At 37.3% G+C, this 27,344-nt stretch overlaps 1 protein-coding gene across 2 annotated transcripts; it reads left to right on the forward strand.

Moving 5' to 3' along the window:
* Positions 1–112: 112 nt before the first annotated feature.
* On the forward strand, positions 113–26,611 carry LOC131690493 (venom acid phosphatase Acph-1). Of its 2 annotated transcripts, none has more exons than XM_058976310.1 (5): positions 113–314; positions 14,223–14,579; positions 24,797–24,895; positions 24,955–25,197; positions 25,261–26,611. In XM_058976310.1, the coding sequence occupies exons 2-5, from the start codon at positions 14,352–14,354 to the stop codon at positions 25,963–25,965; spliced, it is 1,275 nt and encodes a 424-aa protein (XP_058832293.1). In that variant the 5' UTR covers positions 113–314; positions 14,223–14,351; the 3' UTR covers positions 25,966–26,611. The 2 variants fall into 2 exon arrangements, with proteins under 2 accessions (XP_058832293.1, XP_058832294.1); XM_058976311.1 differs by having other exon boundaries at positions 113–290.
* The last annotated feature ends 733 nt before the right edge of the window (positions 26,612–27,344 follow it).

The raw sequence follows: 27,344 nt of genomic DNA on the forward strand, positions 1-27,344 counted from the left end.
TTCACTAACACCGAGAGGGGATCACGTACCCTCTCTAAATTGGTATGAGCGCATACCCACGAGGTCTCACAATAACGTTTTGAAGCCCAAAAGCTTTTGTAGTTGAGTTAGTCATTGGGTTGCTCTCGGTTCAGTCAGTGGTAAGCAATTGCATGTTTTGCGCGGGCGTGAGTTATTCATTTCTATTCTGCATAATATACGCCACGAACCTTCAGTGCGGGAATGGATGACATTAAGCCACGAGTGTGATACGTGGTGTAGATCGCGATGAATCTGGTTATCAGTAAAATGTGAGTGATATACCCAGTGCTCAGGTATGTGATAAGTTGAAGAAAGTACAGTATGAACAATATACTTGACTAGTTCATGTACATAACAAAAAAGTGTTACTTTCACTTTCGTTTTCCGAAACCGAGTTTAGGTATATCTAGAAGATTATACACGGCAGGTAAACTAGGGAAAAACTAGTACACCAGGTCAGGTTATCTTTTCAACAACTTTGTTAGGTTGCTGAAAAGCTTACGAACATTGCCTTCTATATCAAGTTTAACATTGTTAGTAATCAATCACTTAACATTGGTTAAGTGGCTTCCAATCGTTTCATAATGGTTTTGATCTTTGGAAACAAGCTACGAGTATTATACCCATGCTAAAACCCCACATTTTTTACACTAACGCTTTCCCGATGAACCCCAAAAAGTTTCTTTGGCCGAGTGAATTTGTATTTCTCCAAATAATTTTGTCAGAATAGGACTACACCAGCGTAGTAAAATGGCTCATTGGCGTGCAATGTCGTAAAGCTCGGTGTTAGCTAGATGGCATATGTGGTTAGTTTGTAAAAAAAACAAGGTGTTTTAAAGGTAACCGTTGTAATTGTAGGGTAAATCGGCATTCATATCAGTCGCTGATGTTGAATTCGTCATGTAGAATATAAGGTCTTCTGAGGTGAAATTTCAATTTAATTCTGAAAATGATGTTACATCATAATAATTGAACCTCTTGCAGATATTTCACCGCAATATGTAGGGATCGCTCAATCGGAACGGCTGTTTGAAAATAAAATGTCTTATGGGGTAAAATGAACAGGTTGTAGTGGGGGCAATATGAAAAATTCTGCCAGTCCAAGTACCAAGCCTCAAAAATTCGTCGGAGCGCTAACTTCAAGTTTGTATATGTGTTTCGAAGCCACAGGATTGTAAATTGGTTAATATTACGTCATGAAAATCCAAATTTTCCATAACTTTTTTTTTTACTACAAAATGTCCTGTGTGTATACAATGCTTATGATCCACATCAACATTGCTCGGAAAATACTTACCAACGCTAAGCATTGCATACATACAGGACATTTTGCAGGTCACCAGAAGGTGTTCATTTTACCATCACAACATGTTCATTGTCCCACACGCTATAAACATATCTCATTTTTGCACATGTTTTGAAATCAAGAAGAATGTTTAAAAAAGAAGCACTTTCACTAAATATGTATAAAACATGTCCAACAAGAAACATACAAGGTGATTGTAGTATCTTAATCACTTATTAGTTAGAAAATAATGACTGTGCCTAACATTTTCATTTTACCGCCAGTTCCCCTAATTTTTGGAGGAATATTATTGCTGATACAGTAAGTAGGGATCTAAGGAAGGGCTTCTAGGTTTTCTTAATCCGTATTAAACCAACAGGGTGTGAGGGATCCACAAAACTGGAATGATCATAACTATGGCATTTTGTACAGATTTGGACACCTCGAGAAATTTTCTCGAAGTGTCCAAATCTGTACAAAATGCCATAGTTATGATTCAGAAACTTATACATTTTTAGACTCTGTGGAAATGAATAGGATGAATTAATTCGGTTTTCGGGAATCCGGTGTTTCAATACTGGGATACTATTTATGAATTTCAATGGAATCCTAACAGTGGGTGTCAAAATTCTTGGATTGCTTCAGAGGACTAAATCTCATCGTTACGGGACGATTTGATGATTTGAGCCCGGAACGGTCGTTCCGGGGCAGGTTTGTGTGGTGTCATTAGCGTACCATTTCGAGCTCCAATCGTCATATCAAGGGCAGAACCAGAAAAAAATTTAGGGGAAGGGCCTGAATTTCAAAATGTGTTTATGCCTTGAAGTTCTCACAGTGTGCACACTTACAAAAAGATGGCGAAAAACATAGGTAAGACCTCCTGACATTTTAAGTTAAACAAAATAAGAACATTGATTGGAAACTAATTTAAAATTTCTCAACAAGTTGAAAATTTCAGAGATGGTGAGACCCATAGGAACCCCCATCTGGATTCGCCTTTGCATCATAGGGTCTAGTAATCTTAAACACAAACTTCTGAGACAATCAAAGAATTTTTATAACCATATAGTTGGTCGTCAAACGGTAGAATAACATAGTTCTCACAAGTTTCCTATCTCATCCCTCCGCGCGAGTCTAAGTCTATTTGGTCCTTAGACCGGCGACGACTGTGTGCTATCCAATGTAGTATATACAGGTATGGCGAAGATGGCTCTTTGGTATTCGTAAGATGAATCTTACACGAGCGGTGTGAGAGATCACATAATAAAGCGACTTGCTTTCGTCATACCGTTCCTTCCGCTCCCATTGAATCGTGTGAACGCTATGACGTCGACTAGTTGTGCTTCTGGATCGTTTACATATTTTTGGTTGCCAACACTAGCAAACCGTGTGTTCTGCCACACCTTTATATACCACATTGTGTGCTATCAGCCTTCTGCCGATACCCAGTCACCAAATTTTCTGACAGAGACCGCTCTGCTAGATTTCAGTCAGTCTTGGTTTGGCAGCCCTGTCAGATTTCTGCGCGTATCCTGTCGTATCCCGAGGAACCGAGCAAAACCCTGGCATAACTCGGACATAAACTGTGCAAAGATCCTGGCAATTCATACCTGGTAGAATTTAGCACGAATCGAGCAAAACATCTGACAAAGATGTGGCAGGAAGCGTACAGAGATCTTGGCCGTACATTCCTGGATGGATTCTGGATAAAAGTGAGCAGCGTCGGTTGGTTTGACCGCTTCTGTCAGAAACGGTTATTGCATTTGAGCGAATTCTTTGCCAGAATTCTCGCACAAATCGCGCAAAACGCTCGCAGAAACTCTGCCAGCATCAATTTCGCTTTGCTTAACTTTTGCTAACTTTCTGCTTGCCACGATGACTGGGTAGCAGCAGAATGAAAGGGTGCGAACAGATCTAGCCGAGAAAACACTACAGTAAAAATGAATAGTTGTTCGGAAATTACCTCCAATAAGACTTTAATCTGACTAGTATCGATGATCACGGGTCAATACGTACTGAAAGGGGTGTGGGCGTAGCGTAGTTGGTAAATCGATTGCCTTGTACGCAGCGCACCTGGGTTCGAGTCCCGACCCCACACATAGGGTTAGAAATTTTTCATGAGATTTTTCTAACCCGAAGAGGCGAATGACCTTAAGGTTAAAACCTTTATAATCGAAATAAAAAAAATACGTACTGAAAATTCGCCGCGCCTGTTTTTATGAATCTAATTTCAAATTCCGTCATTGTTAACAAGCTAGTGCATCAGGTAAACGATCCTCTGTATTTCATTTCTATGTTCGATATTATCGTTCGTATTCGTGTATTTCACATCCGATTTCGAGAAAAAAATGTACGGAGAAATTTTTTTTTTTTAATGTTAAGATACATAACCACCCCCCTTTTTCACTGTAAAGTCTATTTTACATTGAAATTTACTGTAAAAACGTTAAAGTTTATTGTTTTTGTATTGTAGCATAACACTGAAACTTACTGTAAATTATTGTAAAATTACTGTACTGTCACAGTGAAAATCATGGTTTTGTTACTGTACATTTCTATTCGGGTAAATATATCATAGAGAAGGAATAGCGAAATTTGTCAAAAAATGGGGCAAATAGTGATCCGGCCCATTATGCAGATAAGATTAGCTATTCTAGGCAATACCCCTATGGTCGGCTGTGTGGGCTTCAAATCGCCCTCGGTAGCCGGCTACCCAGAGTTTAAAAAGAACCAGAAACTAAACAGGATCTTTTCGTTTTCGAGTGATCGTGTACTCTAAAACTGACTAAACTACTACCTAATGAACTATACTTTACAGATCGCATTGCTTGCTTGGAGCGAATCCTAGACCTTATACTTTTCCAAACCACCAACTCCGCGACACCTATGGAAGAGTCTGATGAATCGTCTACCTTCCGTTAAGTAGGTGGATCACCATCCCTTCCCGTCTACCATATCCTTTATCCTTTCCCGCGAACGATGGAGATGGGGCTGCCGGTAATGATGGCTACCATTCTGTTGAGGTTTTATTATGGGTCGGATTGGTGCGAATTCCTACTTACTACTTCCTAAGCAACTCTTATTAGACAATCAGCAGTCAAACATGATGAAGTCAGATTGCAATCCGCCAAAATCATCGTCACAACGCAACGCAAAATCCAAGAATTTTTTTAACCATATTGCTAGGTTTACGGGATTTTCGGAGAAAAAACTTGTTTCGGCGATACAGATACAGCAAGTGGCAATGAGTTTTCGGAGGCACCCTGAACAAACCCTTAGTCAAGCGTGATATCCCGTGTCTTGCGGGACATTACGTTTGACTAGGGTTTTGCTCAGGAACTCAAATTGTGTCTCCGTTTTTTAGAGCTAGCGTCAATCCGGCGCTAGCTTAATCCGTTAACTAAGTTAGTGTCGGATTCTGATAAGACGAAGTCGAAACACAAATTCTGTAACTAATTTAGTTATAGGTTTTGTGCTCTTCACGCGCAAAGATGGTTTTAAACAATTTTCTTCTTAAAATAGTTTTTTCCAACATTCTCTACTAAGGAGAAATATAGCATAATCCAAGCTCATTAAGTCTACTAAACAAGCCCTCGGCAACAAGATTCCATAGAAGTGGGGCCAACACACCATCTTCAAGACATCCGCAGATACTCAGTTTCCTTATCTTGTCAGCTTGTTACTCGTCTTAACGATGAGCACAGATGTCGGTTGCTAAGCATTGCGTGTATACATTTCGTGATAATATCAAGGTACTCCGTGATCTCGTGCTGCTTCCAAAATGGATTCGAAAAACACGTTGTCGAAGGCACCTTCAATATCACAATATCAAAAAAAAAACTCCTAAACTAAAGTTTCAGACTAAAGCATCAAGTCCTAGTGGATCACAGCCACATCTGTCGTTAGTCGCCTCTTACGACATGGGAACAGAAACCCAGTGGGTCAATTATAATAATTATTTACTGAGAGTATCGAAAGTTTCCAATCTCGCAACATTGAGAACCATAAAAGACTTTTTGGTTCTTGGTTTGTTTCGGTGGTTTCGGATATAGGAAACGCATAGCTCTTACAATCAATGTTTCGAGTGAAGTCATCCAAAAAGTTTCCTTTTCGAAAACGACAATACAGAAAAAATGGGTAAATAAAACATGCAAAGTATAATTAAAATTAAGTGCATGGTTTCATTGCCATTCTGAGATTTACTACCGCGAAAAATTGCTATTTTAAACAACTTATTTTCTGAGCTAGAGTTATCCAGCTCGGTATGCCTCATAAGGAAGTTCTCAACCAGTGCAGTGCAATGCCCTATCTACTTACGTCAGATCGGCGTGCTTTTAAAATAGATTGGTTTACTATTTTAATTCTTGTTTCTTACACACTGTTCATCGATTGCAATAGAACTGAGCGGAACTTCAATTTAACGTGGGCTTTGATCAATTATTTTCGGAACTCACTACATTCCACACGCTTTACACCGGTAGATTTAAATGTTGGCGACATGAGCATGTTTTCTAAGCTTCGTGTGGATTGTTTGTGATTGCATCTTATACGTTCGGTTGGCTTACACATTTGAAACGGATATCTTAGTAGATTTGTGTTGTTGATTAGAGATTTGTGTTGTCCTCGTGGATGCTGTCAGATTGTTTTGATATGGAATTTACCGATGAGTAACTGGTTGAAGATAGTAACATTTTTTATTTGTGTTGGTTTGTTTTGGTCGCTTTTCAGAAGTGAAATTCAGATGAGTACACCAGCTGAAATGATGTTGGACTTGATAATTGGTTCGTTGATAAGTTTTTGATCCGGTTTGGAGTTTCATATTTAGCGAGAATGAGATCATTTGTATGAGGCTGTCGGCTATGAAGTAGTTCACGTAGGGTAATGAGCATATTCATTTGTATTAGATTACTGTCCTCATATTTGATCATGTTATACGGCGTAAATTGGGGCACTATTCGAGTTCCCGTTGCACTAAACTAAGAATATTTTACCATTTGCTGGCCATTTTTTTAATTATACTGGCTCTTGGGAGCGAAGAAAAGATACTGATACTACCTTACACGCATTTCATCAACTGTAGGCGAAATAATTATTGAAATAGTGCGGCACCTTTCCTAATGTTCTTATTTGATTATAAAAGCATTTTTCATATTTAAACAGTATCTTGGAACATCCAACACACCTTTTTCAACTTTTTTACACTTGGAACACCTCAAGGGGGTCAAAATGTGGGAATATTTGCTTTGATCTGTCATATCTCAGCTGGTACCTATGCGATTTGAAATCTGTTTTCACCATTGGAAAGGTAGGGTGATGAGCCCATTTTCGCCATGTTTCTATTATCACCCTACCATTTGAAGCCGTTGGTTAGAATTTCACTGTTTTCAGCGCATTTGTGAATTGTGTTTTATATTGGTTTTTAACAACGAAGCAAAGCTGTTGTCAATTTTTACGCATTCCATTGATTGTATCCCGAGAAATTAATGAATTAGTGAGGCACCCTGCTTAATATGGTGAAAATAGGCACTTTATCCTATATGTTGTATAAACATATTTCATTGAAAACATAAGATGGGGGGAAGCTGATTTTGACTTGCCATATCTGTGCTATTTGTTAGCCGATTTTAAATCTATCTTCACGCGTAGAAAAGTATTTCATTTACAAAAACGCTGATCACATAAAATTCGAAAGTGAAATTATACAAATTGTAGCTGAAAGTTAGTACTTAAAAAAGTTATACTTTTTATTAAACAGTCGTATCTCAGTCATTTGCCAAACAATTTCACTGATTCTTCCTGCAATAAAATCCTTAGAATTTCTACACTACATTGATTTTGAAAACTCCTGATTTTTTTTAGCACAGCGCGATTGATTAAAACTGTTCGCGATTTGATTAGATTTGTGGTGTGCGATTTCACATGTTTACTCAACAGTTTCAGATACAATATACTGATATTTTTATATCAAAATGTTCAAAATATTGTAAGGAAAAAACAATAATGCATAGAATTTCAGAAGAAATTATATGTGACAGGAGCGATTCAGATTCAGAAAATACATAGAAGTACGTAGTTTATTTAAAAATATTCTTCAATTATGAGTGATGACCTATATATTTTTATATATCAATTTATTTCAGTAGATACCGGTTAAAATTTGTGGAATGGCAACTTTATATATTTTTAAAATATCATGAAAAAACATCTAGAAGTACGCAAAATTCCCCTTTGGGTAAAAATTGTGCACATAAGGACACTAAACCTGACATAATGTATAGTTTTCGAATGTTTCTCCTCGTCAGTAACTAACACCAATTTAATGCTAGTTGGATAAGTCCAATCGGCGCTAATTAGACACTAAAAGTCAAAAAGTTGCACATCTTGCGTGAACGCTAAACAACTGGGTAGTGCCGAGTCATGTCTCGCTAGTAAGCAAAGAGATTCTTTTTGCCGACGAGGGATGTGAACCGAAACCGTCTTTTGGTATAAGAACCATACGCCTGGTACTATGAAAAATTCCCAATAGGAATTTTTTTTTTTGATAAAGCCAAATATTTGTGCATAAAGACTCACGCACTAACATAACGTAGAATTTATTAGTGTTTCGGATTCAAACAGAACTCTGTGCTTACTATCGAGACACCTAGAAATGCAGAAATTTCATTTATTTAGCAGAAAATTGTTTAGCAAATAAATATGAATTCAACGCATTTTATTGAAAAGGGCGATACTAGCGGTGACAACATTCAAAGAAAATCTACAGTGAATATTTCCAGACTTGGTTTTATTTCCTATTTAAGAACTATTGTGTTTTTTACATCCTAGATGATTCAGTGATCGAAACCCAAAACTTCATAAAGTATTTGAAATTATTAAATTAAATTTTGTTTTTGCTATTTGAATCGACAAAATGATAGTATCGTCCCTTTGGCGATTGTTTACTTTTTCGGTCCCATTGAAGTATCGCCCTTACGTTTGTTTACAATAACTACCGTTTTGCACCACCGATTTCGTCCGGGTTTTTTTCAATAGCGATCATTGTTACTATTTACTGCTGGTATCAGCTTGATAATACTAAAAAAATACGAAAAAACAGTTTCGCCTCTAAACTGCTAGCAAAAAAAATATCGCCCTCTTTGTTTACATGGAGCGTGGAGGGCGAAACTTTAACAAAACAAACAAAAATGCAGTTTCGCCCGTTGTATTTTTTGCTGTAGTTTAAGAATGCAATATCGTAGAATCCAAATTTTTAGGTTAATTTGTTGCGTTTCAAAGCCCTCATTCGCATGTATGAAAAAAGCCTTATGTTTACATTTGTAAGTATCGCCCTTTTCACAAAATAGCGTTGAATTCAAAGTAATCTAAATAAATGAAATTCTTGTACTTCTACGTACTTCTTTGGATATTTTAGGCAAACATAAAATCCAAAAATTGTAGTTAGCATCAATTGCAATTTATTGAAGTATAAAACTATATAGGTATATTGAAGTATAGAGGTCATCTTTTGAACTCAATATTATCTGATAAATAAATTATTGTTTTGTATTACTACACATTTTTGTGTAGAAATATAAAATTTTATTCTTCCGGAAATTATAGGTGGTACTAATTTCAATCAATTGGTGTATAAAAATATGTAGGCCATCGCTATAGATTTAAAGTTTCCAGCTTAATGAATAAAAACCTCTAAGTGATGTTGGTCTTAATACTGGTCTTAGTTCTAATAACCAAATCGCTTTCAAAAATAATAACCATAAAATAACAGATCCTTTAAAAAATAGAAAATCATAGCCGCAGAGATTGCCGAGACATCTATCAAATCTATCCACGCCAATCTACGGCGCGTAAAGCGTAAAAAGCGACACTACGGGTTCAATTCTCTCAACGCCGTTACTGTAATTTGAGCTGCAAACTTCAGAGCCATGTTCCAGAATTGACAGTGATAAAGTATAGCGATATGTGCCTATAAATATCCTTAAAATTTTTGGCTACCCTAAAGATGCATCCCATTCCTCGAGACGCTTTATCAACTTCATAGGAGAAGTCTTGTTTAAACGTAAGAGAAAACGTAAGAGAATCCAGATTCCAGAATCAGTCCTAAATCCTTCACGTGACGCGTTCAAATTATGTTTCTAGTAAATGGCAGTGAAAATTAATCGAATCCTTCTTCCGTGAAAATGAGATTACCGAATACTTCTTCGGGTTTACATACATGCAGTTCGTACCACACCAATCAACAAAGAGTTGAAGCTAGTAAACTACAGGATTGAAAACTCACTTGGCAAAGACAGACTTGTCTCTCTTTACCGTGAGACAAGTCTCTCTTTCCAAGAGACATGCTGGTGAACTCGAGTAATTGGTAGTTATGCTGCCCTCATCAGCAGAAGACAAAAGTTAAGCCCGTAAGATATTAAGCCTGTTCTAATGACCCTGCCACTTATAGTTTTCCGATCTGTTTCATCACATCCTTACTCTCACTTAAGTACTATGGCTCTAAATTTTCATAACTTTCATGCCCAGTAATTTCTAGCTAATTGAATGTCGTTAAAATGTCAACATGCAACCGTAATTATTCAATTTGAATAACATATCTCGACATGTAATATTATCTTCTTTGAAAAGAAATTTCAGAATGCGTTGACAGAAGCAACACTACGGCGAAATCATTGTCTCAATCACTGATCGTAGTCACTGATAGGAAATGAAACGTATTTTCGGTTTTGTTTGTTTTGATTTGCATTCTTTTTTTCCTTGAAGTTTGGAGACCGTGAGCAAATTACAAAAACCTGTGAATCGTAAGCATGCGAAACAAATTACAGTCAGGTTCTTAACCTGTTGAATAAAGAGTCAGCACGCAGTAAATCTAGCCCCCCTCCCCCCTTCAATAGCATGTAGTAGGGAAATGACCGAGCGGCCGTTCGAATCACGTTACCCGCTGACGTTGGAGAAAGAATAATGTATTCACAGGTGGTGAAAAATCAAGATCACCGGGTCAATTTTCGGTGAAATTAGTTTCGTGACACCACAACTCAACTGGAGCTTGGCTTCTATATCATCGTAGTGTTATTTGCGCAGAATGGGCTGTTAGTTGTCTGAAAGATCATTTCAAATTTTGTGAACACTGGGTTTCGCTCGAAGGATTACACTTTTAGGGACCATTCATAAATTACGTAACGCTTTTAGGGGGGGAGGGGGTTCGACAAGTTGTTACATATTGTGACATAAATTTTTTCAAGGAATTTGTTACGTAATAGGGGAGGGGGGGATAAAGAAATTTGTGACAATTTGTTACATGGGAGGATGGGGGAGTCAATTTTGGCAATTTTTGCGTTACGTAATTTATGAATGGTCACTTAACAATATTCGCTTGCAACTAATACAGTACTAATACACAGTGAGCCACCGAATGAATGTCAGTCTTACTTATAAAATACGATCGCTTTCTCTTGCTTCGTCCAGCTGATCGTTGGTGAAATGACCTTCATCCACTGGTCAGCACCGACTATAACTTCCTTAAGGCCGCAGTAGCACACGCGCGCTTTCACAGTTCAAATTCAAGGGAGACATTCACCAGGTGTTATTTGGTTTAAAATAAAAATGGAATTATTTGATTATTTCTCTGTTCTTCTACATTACAAGAAATAAGAATTACGGTTCAGATCTAGCTTGACAAAGCTACTTGTAGAGTACGGTATACTTTGTACTTATTTTCTGCTATTTTTAGCAATTTTTAAAGGAAAGAAAATAATTAGGTTTTTCAAAATTTAGATATATTTGTAAACATATTAGAAAAGCTCAAATAAATCTTCTCGCAAAAAATGCCATCAAATGGAGGCTTTACGGGTCATTCAATGAAGTGATTCGTCACTGTCGTAACTAATTGGCATTAACTTAACAGAACAGAACTGTTCTAGTGGGACATCACGCTTTACTAGGATGCGGTACTCAGGAACACAAAGTGTCACCATTTTTTTTTTTTTGATCTAGCATCATCAGCTTATTCCTGGCACTAAGTTAGTGTTGGATTCTGATGAGACGATGTCGAAACGCAAATTCCATAGCTTATTATTGAAGGTATTTACGATTACATTTTAGAGCATTTAGTTAGGTGGTAGTACGATTTAGGTTTTATGGCTTCCTTTCTACAATTAATTTGGGGCGTCCCACGAATATTGATCTTTTGTGGAACCCATCTCAGAAATACTTTAAGATCGTTAAAAATATTTTTGGCAGATTTAGGTTATCATTATCTTATTTGGTACGAAAATAGCGAAATTACGTTTTAAACCTTATAAACACGGAAAAAATTGTTCCCAAAATCGTGAATAAAGTACATACCATGAATTTTGGAAATTTTTTACGTTACAGACCATGAACAAGAATCATGTGTTTTATAATTATGTTCAATTCCCATTCAATAACGTCCGCACAACGCTTTTATTTGTGGAAATATTTGTTTTTGTTTTGTGAGCTTTGGTCACGGTTTCCGCCATATCATTACCAAATCAATTTTATTTACGTGAACTAGTACACAATTTTGTGAACCTGTCGTTATTCATAGATTTAGGAACATTAGTTCACAAAATCAAAACAATCTAATAACTTTGTCGTCAAGTATTTCACGAAATTTGGAATTTTATTCATGAATGCATTCAATCCTCGTGAACTAATTCATGATTCCTAATATATTATTCATGATCCAATATCCATGCTCGAGAAATACTAACTACACAAAATCATGAAATATTGTTTATGTATTCGTGAACTGGTTCATGATTTCTAGTATAATACACTACTTACCATTCGTGCTCGTGAAATAGTTTACCAATTTGTGATCTTTCCTTCGTGAATTCAGAAAGGATTTTTTCCGCGAAGCTAAGAATTGGATTTTAATGCTTTCAAAGATAAGAATCGAATTTTAAATCTTTTAAACATAAGAATGTTAAAAGCGTAAGAGTAGGAGAGTTTTTTGTTCGTGTTAGAACTCCAATGGATTTGGAGCAGCGTTGGTAAATTGAATTTGAAGAAAAACAAATCGTTTACACGGCACATTTGAAGGTAAACAAACCACTTTCGGGTAGTATGAAAATGCAAGATCTCAGTTTGCTTTTTTTAACATCCGAAATCTCAATGAAACGAAAGACACTTGAGGAAGAAATCATGTTAAAAACGTATTCAGCGGATTTCAAGATGCTTAATTATCAAAGCGATATCAATTATATTTGGATCAATTGTATCTTCGGAGGATTTTGGGAACGTAACAAACCTTTTTTTTCTGACACCGTGTATACACTAATTAATCACCCGCAAATGATACGTAATTTTAAAATTCGTCTGATATTAAAGAGGAGTATCTCAGCTTTCGTTTAGTGAGTGTTTCAGAAATACTGATTTTTGTAATAATATTGTTCTACCACTCAGGCAATTAATTAGCATAATTTTTTTGATTTGATTATAGAGGTTTTAACCTTAGGGTCATTCGCCTCTTTTCGGGCTAGAGAAATTTCTTTTGGAAAAATCTCTAACCCTATGTGTGGGGTTGGGAATCGAACCCAGGTGAGCTGCGTACAAGGCAATCGATTTACCAACTACGCTATGCCCGGCCTCCTAATTAGCATAAATAATATTTAATAAGCATTTAAATAAGTTTAAATACTATTTAAAAGTAGATATACGGCTGCATTACTACACTACCCGGAAAATGCTTTTATATGCATTCAAAATGATGGTTACTGACAAGAAGTTTTTAAAAAGATGGTTGAATGCCGATTAACAAGAGTAATATCTACAAAATGTTAAAATACTGCAAGAAGTATCTACTGACAGCGAAACGTCAACAGGTAGAATTTTGTTTGATTTTTGAGTTTCGAATTCATCTCGTCAGGAACTTGGGGCCGAGCTAGACGATGTATCTAAAGTAGAACGCAAATTAGCACTAGCTAGTCACAATAATCCAAACAATCACACGACACATGTAAACACCTAAAGCAACTGACTTATCCCGAGTGATGTCCCGGAAAGCAAACACAGAAGCTCTTGTTTACCGACGAGAAAGCGAAAACGAACTCTTATCTTATGGCTAAGGAAACAAAGCCTGGCAGTTTGCCTATCCCGGAACATCACTCAGAATAAGCCAATTGCTTCAGGTGTTCACATGTGTCATATGACTGTTTGGATTATTGTGTCTAACTAGTACTAATTTAGATACTAGTTAAGATACATCGTCTAACTTGGCCCCAAGTTGGTGCTAGTTACTGTCGAGATCAATGCGAAACTCAAAAATCAAATTTAATTTAAGTTATATTTTGTGCTATTAATTCGAAATTTGGTTTAATCCAATTTTTCCCTTTTGGGAATTAATATTGCATAGAATATTATGTTGGTACAAGAAATGTATGGAGAGAAAAACCCGAAACTTTACAAAAATGTGATTAATTAACAAGGTAGCCCATGTTAGTCTTACTACTAGTGTGAATAAGTCTCCAGAAAAACGAATTTTGAAAAATTCAGTTAATCTTAAATCTTATCAATTTCCAATAGTTAGGAAGAAGATTCATTTCTGGTAATATTCAGCTAATATCATCTCTTTCAAAAAATATCATATACCCGTATTATGCGGAAAATGAAAGCTTGAGCTTGTCCCACTGCTCTTGTTTGATTGAAAATGTTTTGAAATTGCCTTGGTGTATGTTTCCCTGTAAATGCGTGGGAACTTCCATTATTTCTAAATACACGCAGGGAAATCTACTACTCAATAGAAAAAAAATTGTTTCTTCGTGTAAATTAAATATATTTTCTACTGTGTCAATTTGCTGAGATTAAAAAAAAAGTAACAGATAGAATGTACCCTATTTTACGTTTCCAGTTATTTTCCGCACTAACAAAACGTGTTTTTCTCCGTTTTTTAAATGCCCAGAGAGTAGCTGACAAACAGGAAGAGAGCTGACAGTAGGAAGATCGTAAATCCCTTTGCTGCCAGTGTAATCGTGACGAATTCCGCCGTGGCGAGCCGACCGCATAAAAAGCCCGCGGGATAAACGAAAACATGTATTCGCTAAGTCGGCGCGTGCTCATCATGTTGACTGGAAGTGTGCTAATATCGTTACTCGTCGTGGTCACAGTGTACGGTGTGTACGGGGCCCCCGCGTCCCAGGAGATCGGTCATATCGCTTTTGACAATCGGATCGAGGATCTACCGTGCGATCGGGACGGATCGGACTGTGGTGATATTGCCCGTGCCTCCTGGGATTACGAGCTGAAGCAGGTGCACGTGGTGAGTTAATGCATGGTTGATACTTTAGAGGCAACTTAGAACGTGTGTTCTATCCTCGCGCCACAGGATCATGACCCGAGCTATTGTATTATTATTTCGTCGGAGCAATTAAAGTTGTTTTGAATTAATCCGGTAAATTTCGGATTGCTTATCACGATGTAGTTGCCGTATGTTCTAAGATTCTATTGATAATTTTCGGCAACTGATAACGAAAAGAATGATCAAAAGTAAGTATTGTGAGATTTATTTCGCTTTTTCTCGTGTCGTTAGTGCAAATCATTGTTAAGTGCAATTTAATAATTTTGGACAAAGAGAAGGTTTTATTTAAAATCATTGGACCAAAAATGTTTTTAAAAATCGGGTCCCAACCCAAAGTGTGTGATAATACGTTGCAAAACAGTTGTTCTATAAGCGGCGCAATTATGTTTGTTCAACTGTATTTAGGCCATTCACGCACTAAAAATGAACGTGACATGTCGACGAATTAAGTAAATATTATTCCAGAATCAGCAATCGTTGTAGTACAAGGCTGAAAAATAGTTTATGAATAAATAAAATAACCAACAAAATCGTCAAAGTAAAATTTGAATTAGCAAGGGACTGGAAAATGAAGTATATTTTTCAATATTAAGAACCATAGTACTCAAGGGAGAGCAAGGAGTTGAAGGAAGAAAGTTTTTTTTTATTATTTATTTTTTATTTATTATATCGGTTCCGACAGCATGAAGTAACAAGTTATTTTACGCTCGTCCAGACATGCTGTAGACTCAGGTGATCCGCATTTCTAATGGCAGAAGATCCTGACTCCTGCGGTAGCAACTCGAAGCTTGAACCTTGAACCTTTCCACGCTAAAAAAAACTCTTTCTTCAACCCCTTGCTCTCCCTTGAGTACTATGGCTCTTAATATTGAAAAATATACTTCATTTTCCAGTCCCTTGCTAACTGAATGTCGTTAAAAACATAAAAAAGGAAAATTGACTCACTCTTAGTCGTTAACAAAAAGGGGAGTAAAATTTAAATTTAGACGCAAAATATATCCATCACTAAAATATTGCATCAAAATAAGATAATACGCAACTCTATTACCTGACAAGGAAATATCTCAGACCAGACCAGAATTAATGAAAAATAAAGCAAAAACAGTTCGGCACTGAAATATATCTCATCATTTTAACAACCACACCGCATTCCTTTAACGATAACTCATACATTACATAGCAAGAGATGTTATGGGGGTAATGAGACAAACTAATTTAAACTATACGTCCCCCTCCCTCCTGAATCAGAGGTTCAACAGGCTTGAGTGACGAAACTTGTGTTTTATGGCTTTTATATAAGTAAGATTTTTTTGTCATACCTACTACTTCAAAGCCAGTGGTTTTCAACCGGAGGTGAATTTGCCCTAAGGTATGGGGTGAATTTTGCTAACTACATTTCATCTTGTTATTCAAACATTCCCGTATGATATTCACTTTATAAATTATTTCAGTGCGTCGATAATAATGACCAGAGTAGAGAATGTTTAGGAACAGCTTCTAATTTAAAAATTTGTGGTGTTTATCCAATTGAAAATCATGGAAAGCAATTTTTATAAAGCATTACATGATGGTGAATAATATTCGGAAGGGGGTACATGGAACGAAAAAGGTTGAAAACCACTGCTTCAGACCAATGCGTTGGGCCCAACATTCCTAATGAGATTTGTTGTCAAGCTGGAACACATCGTCTCGGTTAAAACCCTAGAAAAGAGTGGTTAAATGAAAACTACCTTCAACGGGGTTTTCCTTAAATTTACTTGGTTTTAATACAATCTTGCATACGTATCCCGTAAGAGCCTGAAGTATAATCTACTTAACTCTGCTCATATCCCTGATATTACCAACCAGTCTTTTGTTCATTGTACTAAAAATCAATTCGAAAACGTATATTGCTTTTATTATCGTATTTTTTAAACTTTCCAATAGAAAATGAATTTTTCTTATAATTTGGCCATCGAAATCTCAAAAAAATGCTTTGAGTTACCCTTTGAATGCAATAAACGATGCGTATTGGATAGGATCGGAGCACACCATGAACTGATCATAAGTCTCACATTTCTATTCGAACTTAGAACATTAAAACCTTTATGTATTGTATGTTTTGTCCTTGAACGGGAAAACATATTCTTGACTCGATTTACAGTAGCAGTCATTTCGACCTGGTAGCAGCCTCAGTACCTTCCAAAGCAGCAACCGAATATGGAATGACTGCAATTATTCTTCTATGCGTAACCACTGTCTATGAATTAGTTATGGAAATGCGTTTCAAGTTCCTCTCATCACAATCCCACACTAACTTAGAGATGGACAAATCCAGTGTCGCACTGATGCTTAGGAACGTTGCGATCTTCCGATACTAGTACGGAATCGATACTTCTGTTTCCGATACTCGCTTACATTAGGTTACAGTAAATTCTATCCTCAATATTTTTATATAATTTGTGTAGAAAAATGGCTCGATGAAATCGAAAATGCGTTCGAAATATTTTTGTTTGGAACGGATTTTGCAATATCGTGAAAAAACAATTTTCGTATTTTTAAAAATGTGTCTCCACTTAATCGCAAATTTTGACAAACTTCAATTAAAATTATAGATTACACATCGCTTGTTCATATAACATTTTTAATCACAATTACAATTTGATTACTATTGATGCATTGACAGTATGTAAAATAATTGAAGACACCCCTCTTTTCTTTTTTGCCATATGAAAAACTTTTGTATGATATAAAAAAACATTTAATTTTTCTTGGATGTTTTGTGAACTGTTCTGATTTCACTTAGTAAAAACCTATTTCAATCCACCTAGCGGTGCAGTTGTGCCTTTCTCAATCATTAACACTTGGATTTCATGGTTGGTGATGTTCATTATAAATTGGCTAATGTATATGGGTCATTCCACGCGAAGTGATCAAAAAAAGATGCAAACTTGAAATCGACCTTCACGGATTTGAACAAAATTTGGAGGAATTGTTCATCTAGGGCCAATATATAAAAACTCAAATTTTTGTGTCAATTGAACCACCCCTCGGGTCATGGGAGCACCCCCCGTTTTGGCAAATTGCCAAAACCCTTGATTTTCTTTTGATCATATCTCCGGTTCTATTTAATCTAGAATCAAACCACAAGATGGCTTTTGAAGAAAATTGTTCAAGGAGACTATAAAAAATATTATTTTTTGCCGACAGTGTTGCCAACTATGCAATTTTTTCAGTTAAATATTAAAAGTTAATTTTTCTCAAAATACGTATATTTTAATTTTGAAAATTTTAATGCCATCGCGTTCCTCAGACATTTTTACATAAAAAACACTTATCATCCCAATATAATATGAGCGCATCCTGAGATATACCGTTTTGAAGGGAAAAACTCCGATTTTCTCATATAAAAATCCATTTTTATTGGCCAAAATTGAGAAAATCTTCAAACTGTCATAAAAATCGACCCTGATCTGCTAGAAGCAAACCAAATACGTAGTTTTTCATCACTTCTCGTCTACTTCACGAAAAATTATGTTTGAACTCAGAATACTCAAGTTGGTTTTTTAGTGTTGTTCGCTTGTGATTTTGTATGGGAAATTGCGGTTTTTTCTCTTCAAAACAGTGTATCTCAAGATGCGCTCATATTATATTGAGATGATAAGTGTTTTTTGTGTAAAAATGTCTGAGGAACGCGATGGCATTGAAATTTTCAAAATTAAAATATACGTATTTTGAGAAAAATTAACTTTTAATATTTAACTGATAAAATTGCATACTTGGCAACACTGTCGGCAAAAAATAATATTTTTTATAGACTCCTTGAACAATTTTCTTCAAAAGCCATCCTGTGGTTTGATTCTAGAGTAAATAGAACCGGAGATATGATCAAAAGAAAATCAAGGGTTTTGACAATTTGCCAAAACGGGGGGTGCTCCCATGACCCGAGGGGTGGTTCAATTGTCACAAAAATTTGGGTTTTTATATATTGGCCCTAGATGAACAATTCCTCTAAATTTTGTTCAAATCCGTGGAGGTCGATTACACGTGCCTTGATCACTTCGCATGGAATGACCCATATATTACATTTTTATTATACGTGACAAGACAACTAGCACGAACGCCTGCACAAATCGTAGATGGAGTTGTAGAAATGAGCATATCCATGGTCATATCAGTTTTCGCCACAATCCGGAATGACGCAGACTCGCTCATTCCCACATACCTGGCCACGTCCTTACAAGCGTTGTAATTCCATAATAGCCCGCTCATCTACTTAATGGAAACGATCGGAACCGAAACAGTTTTTATAGATGACGGAGATAACAAAAGGCGAAAGATATAAATAATGTAAAAATTGGAAGTTATTTAAATCAATATTACTAATACTCATTACTAATACTTGCAAACTCAGCACTCTTAGGACTCTAGCCCTACATCGGCATATACAAGTAATCAAAAATAATAAACAGTTTAATCTCACCAAATTATCTGCAAAGTATCGAAACTCGTCGATGTTTTGAAACTCGTTTTGAATACCCAGTGTTAAACGGCATAGTTTTCGTTCTGACCATCAGCATCGACATCCATCTATTAGGTTTTCCTAATCTTGCACCTGGGAACTCGATTATTCCGATCTTCTGTGCGGCTTTAACTAACCATCTCGTGTTATTGGCAGTGCTATATTCTCGAATTCCAGACTTTGATTCTGAACTCTTTTGAGTTCTTCATTGATGTAAAACACGACCCTTGAAATAATTTCCTCCCTCCGAAAGTCACGTACTAACACTTAAAATGTGACTTCTGGAGGGTTAAACAATTCTGGAAAGCCCTGTTAAGACTGCATGAACAATATTCAACCAACAATCCCGAAAAATTTAATTGAATATACAGGATAGTAGAATCAGCAATGGACACAGCAATGCTTAACGGAAACTGTTTAGAGACTCGGTATTTGGAAACAATGCTAAATACATAGTAAAACAAAGAATAAGAAACACTCCCTTTTGGGTTGACGCCCACGAGTGGCTCCACTCAACAGCAGATCCTGTCAGCAAGACTCCATTAGGTTTTACACCAACCGACGTAACCCCACAAAATGAGCCGGATGAACTTCGTTTGACAATTCTCGGTGGTTTGTTTACATGAAAGTTACGTGAGTTCGAATGTAATAGATGAGCACCCGTTGCACTCGCACTCACGCAACTGACAAGGTAAACAAACCACCGAGAATTGTCAAAAATGAACTTTATTCACCATGAGTTCATTCGTGTCGTCGTCTTGTAGAACTCAATTGACGCTTCGTATAATGAACCCTATCAGGAAAAGAGATTATAACTACTAGAGGTCGCATGTCGCTGTTAACACTGATAATTTATCATCTCGCTCTTACAAATGCTAGGCCCATTAGTATTACACATATTGCCCCGGGTACACACATGTCAAAGTAACGGGATACAATATGCTAGAGCGAGACTCCCCGTTTCAGTCCGTGAATACATGGAGACAGTAGCGCTACGCTCCCTCTAGTAGTTATGATCTCCTTCCTATCAGGTGTCTGTGCAACAGTAGAAAAATGCGACTTCCGGGTGTTATACAAATTGTCGATCACCTCACAGAATTGATTCTACTAATCTGTTCAAACTATCCATGTAAAAACATCCGAACCACTAATTTGTAAAAACTACTTCCATTTTCTGACTATGTTGACGCGAGCGAAAAATGTTTGCTTCCAACGCGTACGACTACTGCGATCGAATCTATTATACGTGACACGACAACTATATACAAAATAAAATTGATATTCGATTTCTAAGACTAATGGCGATTTCGCTTGAACCTGAAACTGAGTCAGGTTCTAACCCCAACCGCTGTCAGTTCATACATTTTGACAGCAGTTGGGGTTAGGAACTGACTCAGTTTCGCCTCAAACAAAAACCACATAAATTGAAAACCTGAAACATCTTCACCAGTAATCGGCGGTTTAAGACATAGTTTGGTTGCCTTGATCAGCTGGTGGGAGAAGAAGGGTAATGTTCGCAATGTGTAAGACGGATATTTTATGTCCAACAGGTTTAAACCTTTTATTGACACAAATTGACTTTTTAACCGATTTGGTGTTTAGACACTAAATCGGTCAAAAGGTCAATTTTCGTCAAAAAAACGAGATAACATAAAACCTCGACGTTTCATGCATTTTAGAAATATTTGGCATTGAAAATGCGGGTTCGATTTCTGAAATTTAATAGGATCATGCCCATTGAAAACGATGTTGTTCTGGAATTTCATATATGACCGGACGGTTCAGTCTATATTCCCGGAACCATATGACCGATCCGTGCGAAATTTTATAAACACCTATGGGCATAATATACCTTTCATTTGGGACTAAGTGTGCGAAAATCGGCCCGATAATCCTCGATTAAATGATGTGTTTTTTTTTTAATTTTTATGGACGGCCACTTTTCCGGGGTACTTCCGGAACTGTCTATGATGGTCAATGTGGTCAACGAGATTTCGGTTGGCCACCAGGGACTTAGAACTGCAAATGCAGGTTGTTTGACACACATTCTAACGAAATTTTCACCTTTGCGCATTCTTCGCGGTATCGGTTTGAATCGGAATTTTCTATATGACCGCACGTCACAACCCATATCTCCGATATCGTAGGTCAGATCAGAATAAAATTTAATATCAGTTTACAGGATAATAAAAGCTCTCATTTGATACTAAGGGCGGTCAAATCGATCTAACCGTTTCCGAGAAACCGATGTAATTGTTATTCTAAATTTGGATACTTCCGCCGGGGCTTTCGGTACCGTCGATGGTGGCCAATATTACCAAAAGACTTTGAATGACTGTTAGGGACCTACAATTAAACATCCAAGCAGTTGCGGTCACATTTAAAAAAAACCTGTTTTAATCGACCTAGCCGTGCAATTGTGCCTTTCTTATTTCTCTAAAGTAAACTCTAAACTATGTTTACATTCTTAGTACACTTTGCACTTAAACACAATGGCTCGTTAGCCACGAAGATGAGCTACGTGTCGACGGTGAAACAAAAAAATATCATACTTAATTAGCCTAATCAGCATTAGTTCAATGTAATCTTCTTGCTAACTCATTTCCTCGTGCAGGGGTGGGTGTGTGAGGATGGTGAAAATCCCACGAACGAACCACTTCCCAGCTTAATTTGGTATGGTTTGTGATATACTGGTGGTTTAAAGACGATGGGGTTGAGAGGAGGAGGGTATGAGGGATGGATGTGGTGGTGGTCTGAGGGATGATTAAAGGGGATTTAAAAGGGAGGGGGTGAACAGTAGAGGGGGGAGGGGGTAAGCCCATCTCCGTATACCCCTAACTACGCCCCTGTTAAAATCCAGAAACCTTACGCCAGTCAAAAAAAATAGGTTTACGCTTTTCAGAGTGATTGCCCAACCTTTCAATATGAGAGAGTTTCCTAGAGACTACTTCAATTACACTATTAGCACACTATAGTAATAGCAGAAATACACAGAAATACTTTTATTGTGCTTATTTCATATAAGTCTCTTTATAAATTAATAATTTCAAACCGAATTTTTAGTGTTCTCTTGGTTTGTCATAGACGAACTTTATCACAATGAGACGGTAGATCGTTGATGATCAGAGTCCTGAAAAATCCAGTAAAAGTAGTTTTACTAAGAAGTGTGTGTCACTTATAAGCGAATGAATCCTATAAGCAGAATGTAGAACGCTTGCAAATCTTCTCTTACGAAATAAAATGACACTGAAGGTTGCAATGGTGTGCGTAAGGATTTTTTGGAAATATCCATACCAAATAATAATCCTATAGTATAAAATACTAAAAGATTATTTTTATAGCACTACGTAGTTTATAGCACTACGCTTTCGTATTCTCTTCCCCTCACTACATGATGAAGCTACAAAAAGCACATGGTTGCATCACACATACTCCCGGATATATCACATTTTTAATAAAAAGTGGAGAGAAAATAAAATAAAGGGAGTGACGATCTTACGTTGTGTCGGTTTTACCCGTAGTGCATAGAAGAAGTTACTATATGTTTTCCAAGTTTTGCATCCAATAATTTTTAATGAAATTAAGTTTTTGAAGCGAAGACAAAATTAAGACTTGCTAAGAATTGTCTGAAGAAGAATTTTGCGTAGAAATCATAATTTTATTGGTTTTGTGGCATCCCAGAAGAAGTGTTAAGCTTAGGGTGTCGGTTTTAACCATAATTCCCTTACTTTGCGTTCATGCGCTCTCCGGGTTTCCTCCAGGTCGTAATTGTGCCATCTGACCCAAACAAGACGATTTTTGTTTCATTGGACAATAGCATCATATAATACAACTAACCCTTTTTTAACCAAAAATAATGGAACGATGAAGGGGTGTCTTTAATTTTTTTAACATACTGTATATGAAAAGAATCGTCATTTTCTTGCGATTTTTCTGTTTGACTGGGAATTACTCAAAGTGAAACGATTTTTTAATTTATTTATTTTTTGTATTTAAAAAAAACGTCAATGAATATTGGAGATGGGTCCCTCGTCAGGCACTGGCGTCCATCTTCCGGATAGAATTCCGGATCCTGATGGTCAACTGCTTCGCATCCTTGGTCCGCCGATTATTTTTTACACTAGAACACTGAGGAAACCGAAAAAATCCTCAATAGGACGACACTGGGGCAAGTTGGTCGGGTTCCTTTCTTTCGGTACGTTCGGTATCTTTTTCTGCTCAAGACACTCCAGCGTCTTATTGGCGTAATGGGAAGACGCCTTGTCTGACCAGAAGACGTATTTCCCATCCGCATGACGCTCTTTTAAGAATAGCAGAAGAATTTTCTCAAGACACTCCTCCTGGTACACTTGTTGATTAATGGCTCGACCGCTCGGCTTGAACCACGGTTTTGAAATCCCTCTGTCCGATATGGCGATGTACAGCATTATTTTATTTTTTAAATTTATGCCTAAACTTAAATTTTACTTCAGGGGATGTGGCCGACTTGTCGCTGGAACAGTAGCTGTCATTTCCTGGAATGTGGGTCTTCGAGAGCGGAAAGTAACTGTCATCGTCCAGCATGAACGACGTCGCGCGGTAGTTCTTCGTCATCCACCGGCACTGCGATTTCACGATCGCTATCTGCTCGTCCGTGTACTCGGAGGACCGAGTCTTCTTCCGACAGATGATGTCCTCCATCTTGAGTGTTCGTTGAATCAAGGTATGGGAGCAGTGATATTTTCGACCAGCGTCACGCAAACTCGTTTCCACAAATCGTTACATAACTTTTACAAATTATAAAATAAAAAAATCCCTTTCGGGAAAACAACCAACGTGACTCTGATTATAAAAACTATGAGTTTTCTGATTACAGATTATCCAATTTGTCACAACTTTACTTAAGCGGGACCCAGGCAGTGTCAACATCAATGAAGTTTCAAGGTCGCGAGAGATTTTTCTTTTCATCTTCAAAAGTAAAGTTGAAAAGTCAAAATATGTATCTTTAAAATAAAAAAAAGATTCAAAATCCATTGAGTAGATGCTTTACAATTTATTCCCAAAAAAGTGCTCAATTTTATTACATGTCTTCAGCAAACTTTTGTAAAACTTGTCGATCTACAACTTCACTGAAGATTGTATGGCTCTATTTAGAATGATTAAAAGGTTAAATTTTTGTTCTTGGTAAAATTAGAACCACCATAACTGTTGTTTTAACAAAAAGAAGAGCCTCACAAACTACTAAAATGTTTCCATACACATAACAAGGCTAAGTGGTTAAGTTTTAGTAAAATCTCAAAATTCCTGCTCAATTTGCATTTTGGACCACTGAAAAAAATACAAGGGAATATAAATGATCTGTTTTTACAGCCGGAAAATTTTGGATAGTAAAACGAGATGCTGATAACATTGGGAACATCATTCTCTCGTGGCAATTTTGATGCTAATTTGGAATTATCGTATAACTAGCCTCAAGAGGGTGCTAGTTACTGACGAGATGAATTCAAAACACAAAATTCAACTTCATCTAACTGTGAACCGGCTGTGAAGTCAGTTGAAACAGAGGGTCAATCTTCGCTATGGAATATAAAACAAATATATTATTTTTCTTTACTGTAATTCACCTTATCGATATGGTTATAAACTGTGATAAAGGATCTACCATGCTAACCGATACTGTTTCTCATTCTGCCGTCAGGTATTTCGTCATGGACAACGTACACCCGCTGATACCTACCCGACGGATCCGTTGGTTAACCAAACGTTTGCTCCGTATGGATGGGGCCAGCTAACGAATGTAAGATAACAATTATCTGATATCATAGCAGACACCTAAAGATATTCGCCTTCCTTTAGTACGGAAAAAACACTCTTTATGAGATTGGATCCTGGCTTAGACGCCGCTACGGTAACTTTCTCGGGAAAATGTTTATACCCGATAAAATTCATGCCCAGAGTACTGGTGTTTCTAGAACCCAAATGTCTATCGAGCTGGTGCTTGCATCGCTGTATCCACCGCAAGGAACGGCACAGGAGTGGAATCATGATCTCAACTGGCAGCCTATTCCTTTCATCAGCGAACCTCTTGATCAAGATACGGTTAGTTAAGAACATATTGCAGTTTCGCGGAACCTATTGTAATCAAAGTTTACCCTTTCTCAGTTATTGCTGGTGCGAAAATCTTGTCCACGATATCACGAGGCACATAATGCAGTTTTGGAAAGTGCAGAAATTCAACAAATAATGAGCGACAATCAGGAACTATTTAAAAATCTCACCAAACTCACCGGTATGGATATCAAGACGCCAGACGATGTGCAGTCCCTATATAGCACTTTGAAAGCTGAGTATGAGTTCGGACTCATTCTTCCCGAATGGACCAAGGATTATTATCCGGAAAAACTTCTACCTCTCACACGACTCAGCTACATTCTGAACGTTTACGACAATGAACTGATAAAACTTAAGGGTGGACCTTTTCTGAAGAAGACACTAAGCGAATGGGAGTCCGTGATGGCCGACGAATTCAGCCCAAAAAATAGGAAAATTTTTATATATGCAGGGCACGATTCTACGGTAGTAAATGTTCTATCCGCATTTAACGTATGGCACGAGCAATTCCCCAATTACGCAATTATGGGAGTTTTTGAATTATATAAAGATCGACGAACTGGGCAGTTTGTAGTTCGCGTCTATCAGAAAAACGTTGGGGAACAACTGACTCCATTGAAGATTCCAGGATGCAGCAAGTACTGTCCCGTAGAACAACTGAGATCGTTACTGAACAGTCACATCCCGATCGATATGAACCAGGATTGTAAAGCGCACTCGGCTGGCTTCGAGGAACCGCCACCCAGGGGACCGTAAATCTCAGCAATAAGTTTTAATATTTATACTTGTGATTTTAAATAGTTGTAGATGGGAATAAACAATCTAGATATGACACCGAGGCACAACGCGAGCATTGTGAACATCTAAGCAGAAGTGCGGTTTGCAAAGATAATTTACTGCCCTTAAACTTTACGCAAGGAAACGCTTTGGTCTAGACTAGGACTGATGCGCTTCTTGATATTTATTTATATATTTGCTGTATATACACCAACTCCATAATGTTCTGTAATGCTGTAATGGTGATTATTTATAGACTAGTTGCATTTACGAATTAATTTAAAAAATACCTTAAAACGTATTTTTCGTCAAGAAGACGTCGAAAGCGGTAACGAGAAAACGCGCTACAGTCCCGAAAAGCAATTCACTCTGGCAGACAGTAAATCCGAGACGTACATGGCTCGAGAATCGTCCCTCCGGATGCTGAGTGTCGATCTGTAATGACTGACAATGGTTTTCGTAACTCGGAAGTTGGGACGTCGTGTTTCGCCATGAAAGATGTTGATGACTGAACCTGTATTGTACAGCCTCGATTCTATAAATTCCGTTTTGGTGGAGACGTTGCAACTATCAGAAAAATATTCTAGTGTGAATCGGCTGCACACGCAATAAAGCGATTTGAAACAATGGCCATCACTAACATTCTTTGCTATCCGAAAGATGAATTCTTGCTGCTTTTATGTCTGTATCCACTATGTATTAAGTATTTAAAATCCTAGAGTGAGAATCTCTTGGAATGCTCGAGCCGAACAAATGGTAGTTTGGAACCATTCTTTCCAGATCACATCATACACTAAAGCTGTCCAGTCTAACCGCGTACTCGTCGAAAGTCTAATCGTGTACTCGTCGAAAAATCTTCATGTTGATGGTGAAGGAAAGGCGAGATCTTTGTCATTTGATATTGATGTCATTAAAATAGAAGAAAAATATTTCTGAACCGAGATGACTTCCTCGTGGGTCGCCTGATATAGCGAGAAACAGAGAAGATAAAGTTCTTAATGCTGATTAGAATCTGCCTTCCACCAAGATAGGAACAAAACCAATTGGGAAATTGACCATCAAGAATCAGACTGGCCCAAATGGCACATTCCCCGTATGTAACTGTCAGGGATTTGTACCTTGCCGTGTCTTCTCATAATTTCCTGAGTGGAAGGAAAGAGAAGAGGGAGAGAGGAAGTAGAGGAAGTAGGAAGAGTGGGAAAAATAATAGTACAAAAATATACAGCAGGTAAGTTAAACTCACAAGTAGTTCAGATCGCCTGCGAGTAAGCCTTAAAGCTCTTTAACACTTTGTATGAGAAACTTTAGTATGTCTCCGAGTTTCAGTCGTCCAAACATATGTAACGACGGCCGAAAAA

Source organism: Topomyia yanbarensis, chromosome 3, assembly GCF_030247195.1.
Source record: "Topomyia yanbarensis strain Yona2022 chromosome 3, ASM3024719v1, whole genome shotgun sequence".
In the NCBI taxonomy this organism is placed as follows: domain Eukaryota; kingdom Metazoa; phylum Arthropoda; class Insecta; order Diptera; family Culicidae; genus Topomyia; species Topomyia yanbarensis.